At 53.6% G+C, this 13,674-nt stretch overlaps 1 protein-coding gene across 1 annotated transcript; it reads left to right on the forward strand.

Moving 5' to 3' along the window:
- The first annotated feature begins 6,551 nt into the window (after positions 1 to 6,551).
- LOC127323734 (patatin-like protein 2) lies at positions 6,552 to 8,420 on the forward strand. Its single transcript, XM_051351856.2, has 4 exons — positions 6,552 to 6,929; positions 7,007 to 7,366; positions 7,462 to 7,623; positions 7,729 to 8,420. Exons 1-4 carry the CDS (start codon positions 6,696 to 6,698, stop codon positions 8,275 to 8,277), a joined length of 1,305 nt encoding a protein of 434 aa, XP_051207816.1. The 5' UTR covers positions 6,552 to 6,695; the 3' UTR covers positions 8,278 to 8,420.
- Positions 8,421 to 13,674: the final 5,254 nt, after the last annotated feature.

Below are 13,674 nucleotides of genomic sequence, written 5' to 3' on the forward strand. Positions count from 1 at the left end.
AATCTTATGCTATTACATGACCAATCTCATCCAATCCCTACCATCCCCTTCAGCCTACAGCGGGGGAATTACTCACACATGGATGGGGAAAACATTGATGGTCGATGGAGAGGCGTCGGTGGTGATGATGGCGATGATCTCCTCCAATTCCCCGTCCCGACGGAGTGCCAGAACGGAGTTTCTGGTCCCGAGACGGAGTTTCGCGATGTGGCGGCGTTCTGGAGGGTTTCTGGCGACTTCGACTTCCGTCCTCGCGTTTTTAGATCGAAACCTTTAAGTAGTCCAGAGGAGGGCGTCAGAGGGCAGCCGAGGGGGCCACACGCTAGGGCGGCGCGCCCCCCCTCCAGGCCGCGCCGGCCTAGCATCTGGGGGCCCTAGGCCTCCCCCAGGCCTGCCCTTCTGGCTCCGTGATTCTTCTGGTAAAATAGGCCCTTTGGTATAAATTCCGAGGATTTTCCTGAAAGTTGGATTTCTACACAAAAACGAGACACCAGAGCAATTCTGCTGAAAACAGCGTTAGTCCGTGTTAGTTGTATCCAAAATACAAAAATTAGAGGCAAAACAATAGCAAAAGTGTTCGGGAAAGTAGATACGTTTTGGACGTATCAACGGCACCCACAAAGATTACGGTGACATCCCCGAACGCTTTATCCTCTTCAGGAGTAAGCGGTCCTCTGGGAGTACCTTCCGCAACTCGGTGCACACCCATAGAAGTGAGCCACAAGAGGGTCTTATTCTGCCATCTCTTGAAATGAGAACCCATAAACGGGCTCGGTTTAAGAGCAGCAGCAAAACCAGACGGTGAAAATTGCCTAAGCATATAAGGTTTTTGGATTGTTGGATTATTAGGCAATTTCCGTGTGAGTTTAATTACCGAAAGCAACATTACAGATGCACAAGCATACTTAACCACACACATCAGACTAAGCACATGCATCAGATCTGAACATGGAATAAGTAGCAGTGCAAGGTAGGAGAGGAAAAGCACATACATCGCGACCAGGAAGGTCGCACCAGCAGCAGCACCACCACCACCATGGGAGTTGTTGATGTCGCCCATGGTGTTGTCGGATCCGTCGATGAAGCAGCCGAACCGTCGAAGAAGAAGACGAACAGCAGCGAGCAGTCGCGCCGAGACGCTCCCCAAAAACCTTATCGCCCGTCTCCCGGTGCAGGATCTCAACGGACGGGGTTTCGGAGGCCTGCTCTCCTGGACGCCCGTGCACGCAGTCGCCGGGATGGGGAAGACTAGAGAGTAGCACAGCAAAAGGAACTTCGCGAGAAAGATCTAAGAGCCCTATTCTCCAGATCTGATCGGTCTCCTTGTATAGCCTAGGAGGAGAGCCGCCCCGACCGCGTTGACATGCGTAGGAAGCCAGGGACACGCGGCGAGCATGCACATGCAGGTCGACACGTACCCAACTCAGTTGGTGCACCAAGCAAAAATTTAGGCTTCCTTTAGTGTGTCTCGAACTCGAACTCGAGTCACGAAACGCGATGTGCGTGCGTGCGTGACGTGCCGAGCCGAGGCGGGGCGGGCGGAGGAGGAGGAGTGCGCGAGGGCTCCTTCTATTCTCACTCACTTGGAATGACTAGAACAACAGCCCTTATATACCACTCCAACTCTCTTCCAACTAGCAATGTGGGACTAAACTTTGTCCCCCAAGGCTGTCCCAAGCTACCAACGTGATGGGCCTTGAGATTTCAGGAATTGTAGACTACACGGGTTGCCTTACTGGGCTGCAACCCATCTACATTTAATAGATGGGTCATTGGGACAATGGTTATACCTCGGTTCCATCTGGGATCAAAGCCAATGTTTCATTGGGCCACGTCGATGCCGCCATCAGGGTTTAAAACTACTCCAGCGAGAACCAACCATAATGTTGCCCTAGCCGCACTCGAAGTGCCTCTATCGTCTCTCACACATACAAGGTGGAACGGCGGCGAGCATGTGCTGGCCTTCTCTGCACCACTGACTGTGACTAACGTCGAGTGGAGGTGTGTCAACAACCTACCTTCCAAGGTAGGGTGTGTTTGGTAGACCGGGGCAACAGAGAATCACTATCTCCACTCATACATGTTGCTCTTATACAAGCTCAGCTCAGATTTTATCCCTTGTTTGTTAGCCTGGATGTGGTGAAACAAGCTGGACTGAGATGTTGTTTGGTGAGATAATCTGGACTGGGATTTTCTCCCACGTTTTTTTACAAAGAGGACCTGGGACAGAAAAGGAAAAAGCAACCGGGTTCTTACATAGAAAAACAAAAAAGCAATCGGGTCCCTGTTCGCCGGCGCTGCTCACGTCCTCCAGCAGCATGTCAACCGGAGCTCAGAGGCGACCCTGGCCATCGTCCCTGGCCATGCATGAGCTCGCGCTCGACGAGCCGGAGAAGCCCGTTGTCCGGCGCTAGCGCAAGGGCGCGCTCCCGCCGCACCGCGTCGTGGTCGTCGTCCGCTTCAGGGTACCCGACGATGACCATGGACGAGCAGAGAGCCCTCTGCGCGGCGCCGTTCTTGGACCCGCTGTTCAAGGCCAGCATCCACCGCCGTGGGGTCCGCATGGGCGACATCGCATGCATGCCCATCTCGCCGGAGCACGGGGAACAGGCTCGCACGGTATGGTCGCCAGGGAGAGGAAGGATAGAGGATGGTGGGGAAAATGGGAGAGAAAGAACGTGGGGTTCGGGGGTCTGGGGGCGCGGGGCTTGGCGGGGCCACGGCTACAATGTTATGCGGGATGAGTTCATCCGGGATGAGTAGGGAAGCTCGATTCGGGCTTCGCTCTCGGGCAGGGCTCTCGGCCATTTTCCGTATAAGATGGGCAGTGGGAAGTTGACCCGAGCCGACCTAACAAACAACTTCTCTTGACAAAAGTGGGATGAGGTGAGAAAATCTGACCTCCCCCAGTCTACCAAACACGCCCGTAGTGTCTTGCGTGTGTTCTCATGCCGCCGGTCCGCTCCTTATATAGGGAGTGGGTAGTGGGACAACTATGGTGTCCCACATCCCTAAAACCCTAGACATAACTTGGGTCCAACTCTAGCTTGCTTTTGTCCGGTTCAGGTCCGACCAGACCAGGTTCCGTTTTAGGTGGTAATATTCCCTACCTGGTTCTTGTAATTCCGAATGATGGATTTGGGTCTCTTTGAGCCTATTTCAATAAATGAAAAATACAAAGATATATACTGGGTATTGGTCGTGCAGTCTAACTATAATACATCTTGGTAAAACTACTCATAGCAGGAGTAACTTAGCTAGTGACATCACACATCACAAGGTATTTTGGTGACGTGTCATGACAATAAATGAAAAGAGAGATTGGATGGTAACTAGCTATGTTATCATAACATCACACACCCCAATTCAAGATGAGTGTACAACATACTAATAACACAATGCATGATACCACATATAAGTTATTATCCACTATAAAAGTAGTTCGGATTCCGCTGCCGCGCGAAGAGAGGCGCGACAAGTTATGTAGGCACTAAACCTCTACTAGTAGACTACTACAACTTGAGTACCTAACGACGTGATTAAGCAGGTGCGCTGACCAAGCGTGGCAAACAGGTAACATCTTGAAGAATTTCAGTGGTCGAAACCCCAAAATAGGACTAGTCGGAGGCAGAAGATCAAAGATGATCGAGAGACAGAGAATATGGATAGCTATAGGTGTGGGTCAAGTTTGATCCGGTCGACGTAAGGAAATTTTCTCCAAGTGGCTGGAATACGTGCAGACAAAACAAGCCCGTAAATAATTCGTCTCCATTCCGGCGAAAGCAAGGAAACCCTCGTTTCGTCTCCATTACGGCGTGGCATACGAGCTTTCCACGAGTCTCCGTACAGAAAATCCACGGTCAGGTCGATGCGTTACAGTTTCTGTACGTTCCAACTAGTGCCGCCGTGTACAGTAGTACAGTAGTACTCTACCGAGCATCGGCGACCATGTACAGTAGGAGTACGAAACAGCCGCTGTCATCCCCCACGTCCGTCCGTAATGAAGAAAGCGAAGGGGCACGTTGCGTGTCAGCTCGAATGGGGGCGCCAGATTACCTGACGGGGTTAAAAATATTCGTTTTGTAAATTCCGCTCGTGCGTGCGTGCGCGCCCGCCCATGAATCCGATCATTTTAGGCTTGGTCTTCCACGAAAAGAAATGGCGCATGGTGAAGCGGCCGGTCGCCGGTCAGGTTCGCCGTGCCCCTCCCCGCGGCCGCGTGCGGACTGCCTCAACTTTCTTTGACTGACTCCGATCGCGGTGCGCCCATGCTTCAAGCTTCCGTTTCCTCGGAGCAACCTGCTAGAGTATCAGAGCTGCCAACGTTCCTTTTTTTTTTTGAACTGCTGCCAACGTTTCTAGGTGACCCATGAAATTACGATTCAATCCATTCTCTAAAAGCATCTACACTGGGAGACCTAAAGGCCCCCCGAACCGTTTTTCGGTGCTCTGGTCGAAAATCACTCCCCACCGAGGCCTCCTAAACCTTGTCGGAGCCAACTGAGCTCGCTTATCTGAGCGGCACTCCCGTGTCAGCCCCTTAGATAGGGGGTCGAACGGGGGTGCCTGCAACCCTCAGCGAATCAAAAAAGGCACGTGGGCCCGTGCTAGCAGCAAACATAACGCCCCGGTCAACATTTTCTAAGCGGCATAAGTCCTATATTGGCACGGGTTTCTATCGCGTCACGACGCAGCTCCCAACGGCGGTGTAATAGTGCCCACCCACATGTACCCGTCGCTTGCCCTTTGCTCGATAAAAAGGGGAGCGTCGGTCGGTCTCCGCCTCAAACCCTAGCAGTCGATATCACTATCTTCGCCAAAACCTAGCCATAACTCGCCATTTCGCACAACCATGAAGCCGGTGGGAGCGGAGACGGCAGGAGCTGGAGCGGTGACGAGGAGCGTGAGCGGCCGCATAATCTCACCATTGGCGAAGAGCATGCTCTGTGCGAGGTGGGACTCCTCATCCCGTAGGACTGGCAGCTCCTCGGCCGGTGGAAGTCTACCGCGATGAAGGGGGCATACACCGTGCCGCCTCTGCTGGAAGGAGGCGCGTACGACGGTTACGTCGCATGGCGGTGGAGCGAGGTCACACCAAAGGCATAGGCGAAGCCCAACTAGGTCACCGACAGCCAGATGTAGGCCCCTTCGCTTTTTTACGGAGCACAAGGCCGGCGCGACCTTCGGCCCCTACGACAACTCGTTCAACTGTCACGGGCGCTCTGGTGGAAGGGCCGGAACATTGACGCCGTGCTCGCCCAACATGGCTATCATCGAGCTAGGGGGTGGGGGGGGGGGGATCGTTTCTAAGGTGGAGCTTGCCTCCACGTGCTGAAGAAGGAGAAAGGACGAGGTGGCACTCCCTAGAGGCTGCCTCTACTTCCATCGTCTCGGCCGTACCCCAACGCTGCCGCCACCCAATGACGACAAGAAGGAGTGCGTCAACTAGAGCTTCTTCAACCTAGATTTAAATTTAAGTTTAGTTAAAATTCATTTAAACTTTTCAAAAACCGTAAGTGTTTTAATGAATTTCATCAATTTAGGTTTCGAATTTACAGTCCAATTTTTTTCTTGATTATTTGAGCATTTGGGTTTTAATTTGAGGACCGTTGGTGGGGGAGCCAACCCCCAAACCGTGGCACGTTTTTTTTTTGATCCAAAATCCCAGATTTATTAAGAGAAATCACCGGTTACAAACACCCTGAGAAAGAAAAAAACAACAAAGTCCTTGGGAGAGCCGGCCGCTGCCGCCGTCGACTCGCATGGAAGACACGCCGCCGCCATCTTCGCTCCGGGGAGCGTTGCATCGGCAAGCAGCCGGAAGTCCTTCCAGAAAGGGGCTTCAAGAGCCCTACGCGTCGAAGGAGAAGCCGCCGTCTTCAAAGTCTTCACCGGTGAACCTCCGCCAGATCCGGGCTCGCTCCTGAGCAGACGCCCACAGCAACCGGCGAGGACTGCCGGAGCCAGGACGCACCTCCCCCAGATCCTCCGCAAGAAGGCCAGAGCGCAGCCGACCGCGACGAAGAGAGGAACATGGAACAAAAGCTCCACAGGGAGGTCGTCGTCTTCGCGCCGATGACCACGCCCAGAGCACCACCTCCCACCAGATCGACGGATCTGAGGGCACCAAAAGCCGGAAGCTTCACGGATCCGCCAGACAAGGCCTCGCCGTGATGGGGAAGAAGCTCCGGCAACCTTATTCCACATCGCCGCCGCCACCACCACCCTGCCAGCGCCGATGGGGAGCCTTACCCTACTATCTACAAGCCTCGGGCACAGATCGACGGCCCCTCCACCCTCCCGCCGCCACAAGGACAGCCGGAGAGGGAGACGACCGGCGATCCGGCCGTCGGCGGAGCAAGGGATCTCGGCGCCCTTTCTTTCGCCTCTCATGGGTACTGTTCACGAGTGGGGAAAGTTGGAAACGAGAACCGTGGCACGTTTTACCGGCACCCAAAGCTTATTTCCGACGCTGCTGCCGGCTGGCATATGAGACCCGGTGGGATGCTCTGACCCCGTGCGCGTCACTATATAATGGGTGACGGGCATCTGCCTTAGCCACAACACCTCAAACACACAGTGCGACAGAAGTGAAAGGGAGAGCGCAGCAGCTTGCGGGATAGCCTTGTGGTAGCGACTGAAGGAGCAGACAAGTCCTGCAGAGATCTAGCCAGGCAGCCTTCTGGTAGGGAACCATGTCGCCGGTGCACGTCCCGGAGGTCAGCGGCAGCGGCAGCGGCAACGGGTCCTCCCTGACACTAAACCCGGTGCAGCGGGCGCTCAGCCGCCTCTCGTCGTCGTCGGCCATGACGCCCAGGTCCCCGCCGCCGTCCTACGGGAACATCGTCACCGTGCTCAGCATCGACGGAGGCGGCGTCCGTGGCATCATCCCCGGCACCATCCTCGCCTTCCTCGAAGAAAAGCTCCAGGTTAGTACTACGTTGTATGCATCTATGCGGCCTATGGTACTGGTGCAACAAAACTGACGCCTAACTTGTCTACACAGGAGCTCGATGGACCTGAGGTGAGGCTCGCGGACTACTTCGACGTGATCGCCGGGACTAGCACCGGGGGGCTGGTGACGGCCATGCTCACCGCGCCCAACGCCCAGGGCCGCCCGCTCTTCGCCGCCAAGGACATCAACGACTTCTACCTCAAACACTGCCCCAAGATCTTCCCTGCTGTCTACGGCGGCCCTCTGGGCCTGCTCAGGAGCATCAGGGGCCCCAAGTACGACGGACAGTACCTCCACTCCGTCGTCAAAGACCTGCTCGGGAAGACGACGGTGAGCCAGGCGCTGCAGAACATCGTCATCCCCACCTTCGACATCAAGCTGCTCCAGCCAACCATCTTCTCCAGATACGACGTGCGAACTAGTACATCTGTAGACATCCGCTAGTCGCTTACCTGACATTTTCCTGCCGAATCGTGCTTAACGTTTGACATGTATAAACTAAACAGGCCCTGAACGACGTCTCCAAGAACGCTCTCCTCTCCGACGTGTGCATCAGCACGTCCGCCGCGCCTACTTACCTCCCCGGCCACCACTTTGAGACCAAGGACAAGGATGGCAAGATCCGGGCCTTCAACCTCATCGACGGAGGCGTCGCTGCCAACAACCCGGTGAGTCATACTTTCTGTCACCGTCCCTTATAGCACACTACAGAATATAATGCACAACATCGCTTTTGGTGATGTCGCTGACCGATATTGGCACGGATACTGCAGACGATGCTGGCGATGACGCACGTCAGCAAGCAGATCCTGCTGGGCAACAAGGACTTCTTCCCCATAAAGCCCGCCGACTTCGGCAGGTTCATGGTGCTCTCGCTCGGCACCGGCTCCGCCAAGGTGGAGGAGAAGTACGACGCCACCGCCTGCGGCAAGTGGGGCGTCCTCGGATGGCTCTACAACGACGGCGCCTCGCCCCTCATCGACAGCTTCAGCCAGGCCAGCGCCGACCTCGTCGACATCCAGGCCTCCGTGCTCTTCCAGGCGCTGCGCTGCGAGAAGCAGTACCTCCGCATCCAGGACGACGAGCTCAGCGGCGACACCTCCTCCGTCGACGTCTCCACGCCCGACAACCTCAACAGGCTCGTCGGAGTCGGAAAGGCGCTGCTCAAGAGGAGCGTCTGCAGGGTGGACGTCGAGACCGGCAAGAGCGTGCCCGACAACAACAGAGGCACAAACGAGGAGGAGCTCATCCAGTTCGCCCGCATGCTCTCTCAGGAGCGCAAGGCCAGGTTCCAGAAGAAAGGCGCAAGCGTCACACAATAAAACATCATGCATACTAGGATCTACTCATCTTGATGTCAAATACTCGATTATTGTCTCTAGTAGTAGCATCACTGCAGGCCCAAACAAGCTTGTACAGTAGTATAATCCATTCATTAATCTAATCAGTATGTAATTTCTAGGTCTATATATGTACTACCCAAAAGACACTACAGGAAAAAAGCTCAGTGCCGTGCACGGGTCTTTGCCGTGTGCTTCCAGTGCCCTTTGCCGTGCGGAAGTTCTTTACCGTGCGACTCGCGCACGGCAATGAATTCTTTGCCGTGTGGCTCCGGGGCGACGCACGGCAAACCAGCAGCGCACGGCAAAGAGCCAGCACGGCGCTCGGCAAAGCAACCCCGCACGGTAAAGCAGCCAGACGGCGCACGGCAACGTAACCCCCCACGGCAAAGAGGCCACGAAGGCGCACGGCAAAGATGCATGCACGGCAACGACGGCTTTGCCGTGTAGGCCAACCCTTTGCCGTGCGTTTTTGCACGGCACAGAGTACAGTTTCATTTCTTTCCCTTCTTTTGTAGTATTCATATTTATATTAATACTTATATTTGTTGTAAAATTAGTTTTTACTTTTTGTAGACTATTTGTTAGTGTTACTTAATACAATCTGTATACCGATAAAACAAGTAATCTACATCTTCATCGACCCCTCCCCCCAACATATCAGGGTTTTGGAGCAAATTAACGGGGGTTCGGTGTCTGCTAAGTGTTATCGCCCCCACATATTTGGTGCAATTTCTTGCAGCTTTACACCTTACACGACACTTCCAAACATATTCTAGGTCCACATGAAAGTTTTGGTGGCATTCCGGTGCTCCGGCGGTCGTTCCCCCCCGATAACGGCGGTCTACGTGCCTCGGGGGGTCTACCCCCCTAGATTTCACCGCGCGAGGTTTCACAAATATACTTTTTGATAGGTATAGTTTTGTTTAGGACATATACACATGGAAAGCTAGGTTTGGCACACTTTGGCACACTATAGCCACCGGTATACCCGCAGCGGGACACTTCAGCCTACAAGTCGAGGAATCTTCCAAGTGTTATCACCCGAAAGAGAGGAATCTCACACATGGGAGCTATGCCTTGCACCATTTGGTGAATCACACCTTCCAACACACTTTCACACATATCCTAGGTCCACATGCAAGTGTTGGTGGCATTCCGGTGCCCCGGCGGTCGTTCCCCCCCGATAACGGCGGTCTGCGTGCCTCGGGGGGTCTACCCCCCTAGATTTCACCGCGCGAGGTTCCACCAACATACTTTTTGATAGGTTTAGTTTTGTTTAGGACATATACACATGGAAAGCTAGGTTTGGCACACTTTGGCACACTATAGCCACCGGTATACCCGCAGCGGGACACTTCAGCCTACAAGTCGAGGAATCTTCCAAGTGTTATCGCCCGAAAGAGAGGAATCTCACACATGGGAGCTATGCCTTGCACCATTTGGTGAATCACACCTTCCAACACACTTTCACACATATCCTAGGTCCACATGCAAGTGTTGGTGGCATTCCGGTGCCCCGGCGGTCGTTCCCCCCCGATAACGGCGGTCTGCGTGCCTCGGGGGGTCTACCCCCCTAGATTTCACCGCGCGAGGTTTCACAAATATACTTTTTGATAGGTATAGTTTTGTTTAGGACATATACACATGGAAAGCTAGGTTTGGCACACTTTGGCACACTATAGCCACCGGTATACCCGCAGCGGGACACTTCAGCCTACAAGTCGAGGAATCTTCCAAGTGTTATCACCCGAAAGAGAGGAATCTCACACATGGGAGCTATGCCTTGCACCATTTGGTGAATCACACCTTCCAACACACTTTCACACATATCCTAGGTCCACATGCAAGTGTTGGTGGCATTCCGGTGCCCCGGCGGTCGTTCCCCCCCGATAACGGCGGTCTGCGTGCCTCGGGGGGTCTACCCCCCTAGATTTCACCGCGCGAGGTTCCACCAACATACTTTTTGATAGGTTTAGTTTTGTTTAGGACATATACACATGGAAAGCTAGGTTTGGCACACTTTGGCACACTATAGCCACCGGTATACCCTTGTGGGACACTTGACCTACAAGTCGAGGAATCTTCCAAGTGTTATCGCCCGAAAGAGAGGAATCTCACACATGGGAGCTATGCCTTGCACCATTTGGTGAATCACACCTTCCAACACACTTTCACACATATCCTAGGTCCACATGCAAGTGTTGGTGGCATTCCGGTGCCCCGGCGGTCGTTCCCCCCCCGATAACGGCGGTCTGCGTGCCTCGGGGGGTCTACCCCCCTAGATTTCACCGCGCGAGGTTCCACCAACATACTTTTTGATAGGTTTAGTTTTGTTTAGGACATATACACATGGAAAGCTAGGTTTGGCACACTTTGGCACACTATAGCCACCGGTATACCCGCAGCGGGACACTTGACCTACAAGTCGAGGAATCTTGCAAGTGTTATCGCCCGAAAGAGAGGAATCTCACACATGGGAGCTATGCCTTGCACCATTTGGTGAATCACACCTTCCAACACACTTTCACACATATCCTAGGTCCACATGCAAGTGTTGGTGGCATTCCGGTGCCCCGGCGGTCGTTCCCCCGATAACGGCGGTCTGCGTGCCTCGGGGTCTACCCCTAGATTTCACCGCGCGAGGTTCCACCAACATACTTTTTGATAGGTTTAGTTTTGTTTAGGACATATACACATGGAAAGCTAGGTTTGGCACACTTTGGCACACTATAGCCACCGGTATACCCAGCAGGACACTTGACCTACAAGTCGAGGAATCTTCCAAGTGTTATCGCCCGAAAGAGAGGAATCTCACACATGGGAGCTATGCCTTGCACCATTTGGTGAATCACACCTTCCAACACACTTTCACACATATCCTAGGTCCACATGCAAGTGTTGGTGGCATTCCGGTGCCCCGGCGGTCGTTCCCCCCCCGATAACGGCGGTCTGCGTGCCTCGGGGGGTCTACCCCCCTAGATTTCACCGCGCGAGGTTCCACCAACATACTTTTTGATAGGTTTAGTTTTGTTTAGGACATATACACATGGAAAGCTAGGTTTGGCACACTTTGGCACACTATAGCCACCGGTATACCCGCAGCGGGACACTTCAGCCTACAAGTCGAGGAATCTTCCAAGTGTTATCGCCCGAAAGAGAGGAATCTCACACATGGGAGCTATGCCTTGCACCATTTGGTGAATCACACCTTCCAACACACTTTCACACATATCCTAGGTCCACATGCAAGTGTTGGTGGCATTCCGGTGCCCCGACGGTCGTTCCCGCCCCCCCCGATAACGGCGGTCTGCGTGCCTCGGGGGGTCTACCCCCCTAGATTTCACCGCGCGAGGTTCCACCAACATACTTTTTGATAGGTTTAGTTTTGTTTAGGACATATACACATGGAAAGCTAGGTTTGGCACACTTTGGCACACTATAGCCACCGGTATACCCGCAGCGGGACACTTCAGCCTACAAGTCGAGGAATCTTGCAAGTGTTATCGCCCGAAAGAGAGGAATCTCACACATGGGAGCTATGCCTTGCACCATTTGGTGAATCACACCTTCCAACACACTTTCACACATATCCTAGGTCCACATGCAAGTGTTGGTGGCATTCCGGTGCCCCGGCGGTCGTTCCCCCCCCGATAACGGCGGTCTGCGTGCCTCGGGGGGTCTACCCCCCTAGATTTCACCGCGCGAGGTTCCACCAACATACTTTTTGATAGGTTTAGTTTTGTTTAGGACATATACACATGGAAAGCTAGGTTTGGCACACTTTGGCACACTATAGCCACCGGTATACCCGCAGCGGGACACTTCAGCCTACAAGTCGAGGAATCTTCCAAGTGTTATCGCCCGAAAGAGAGGAATCTCACACATGGGAGCTATGCCTTGCACCATTTGGTGAATCACACCTTCCAACACACTTTCACACATATCCTCGGTCCACATGCAAGTGTTGGTGGCATTCCGGTGCCCGGGCGGTCGTTCCCCCCCGATAACGGCGGTCTGCGTGCCTCGGGGGGTCTACCCCCCTAGATTTCACCGCGCGAGGTTCCACCAACATACTTTTTGATAGGTTTAGTTTTGTTTAGGACATATACACATGGAAAGCTAGGTTTGGCACACTTTGGCACACTTTGGCACACTATAGCCACCGGTATACCCGCAGCGGGACACTTCAGCCTACAAGTCGAGGAATCTTCCAAGTGTTATCGCCCGAAAGAGAGGAATCTCACACATGGGAGCTATGCCTTGCATCATTTGGTGAATCACACCTTCCAACACACTTTCACACATATCCTAGGTCCACATGCAAGTGTTGGTGGCATTCCGGTGCCCCGGCGGTCGTTCCCCCCCCGATAACGGCGGTCTGCGTGCCTCGGGGGGTCTACCCCCCTAGATTTCACCGCGCGAGGTTCCACCAACATACTTTTTGATAGGTTTAGTTTTGTTTAGGACATATACACATGGAAAGCTAGGTTTGGCACACTTTGGCACACTATAGCCACCGGTATACCCGCAGCGGGACACTTCAGCCTACAAGTCGAGGAATCTTCCAAGTGTTATCGCCCGAAAGAGAGGAATCTCACACATGGGAGCTATGCCTTGCACCATTTGGTGAATCACACCTTCCAACACACTTTCACACATATCCTAGGTCCACATGCAAGTGTTGGTGGCATTCCGGTGCCCCGGCGGTCGTTCCACACACCTAACGGAGGTCTGCGTGCCTCGGGGGGTCTACCCCCCTAGATTTCACCGCGCGAGGTTCCACCAACATACTTTTTGATAGGTTTAGTTTTGTTTAGGACATATACACATGGAAAGCTAGGTTTGGCACACTTTGGCACACTATAGCCACCGGTATACCCGCAGCGGGACACTTCAGCCTACAAGTCGAGGAATCTTCCAAGTGTTATCGCCCGAAAGAGAGGAATCTCACACATGGGAGCTATGCCTTGCACCATTTGGTGAATCACACCTTCCAACACACTTTCACACATATCCTAGGTCCACATGCAAGTGTTGGTGGCATTCCGGTGCCCCGGCGGTCGTTCCCCCCCCCGATAACGGCGGTCTGCGTGCCCCGGGGTCTACCCCTAGATTTCACCGCGCGAGGTTCCACCAACATACTTTTTGATAGGTTTAGTTTTGTTTAGGACATATACACATGGAAAGCTAGGTTTGGCACACTTTGGCACACTATAGCCACCGGTATACCCGCAGCGGGACACTTCAGCCTACAAGTCGAGGAATCTTCCAAGTGTTATCGCCCGAAAGAGAGGAATCTCACACATGGGAGCTATGCCTTGCACCATTTGGTGAATCACACCTTCCAACACACTTTCACACATATCCTAGGTCCAC

The sequence above is a fragment of the Lolium perenne genome, chromosome 7 (genome assembly GCF_019359855.2).
Source record: "Lolium perenne isolate Kyuss_39 chromosome 7, Kyuss_2.0, whole genome shotgun sequence".
NCBI lineage: Eukaryota > Viridiplantae > Streptophyta > Magnoliopsida > Poales > Poaceae > Lolium > Lolium perenne.

Excerpts from the sequence above, each read along its gene's own strand:
- LOC127323734 (XM_051351856.2), top strand. The coding sequence starts at position 6,696 with ATGTCGCCGGTGCACGTCCCGGAGGTCAGCGGCAGCGGCAGCGGCAAC. Across the intron at positions 6,930-7,006 it reads TCCTCGAAGAAAAGCTCCAG|GAGCTCGATGGACCTGAGGT; the intron begins GTTAGTACTACG and ends TTGTCTACACAG. Across the intron at positions 7,624-7,728 it reads GCGTCGCTGCCAACAACCCG|ACGATGCTGGCGATGACGCA; the intron begins GTGAGTCATACT and ends CGGATACTGCAG.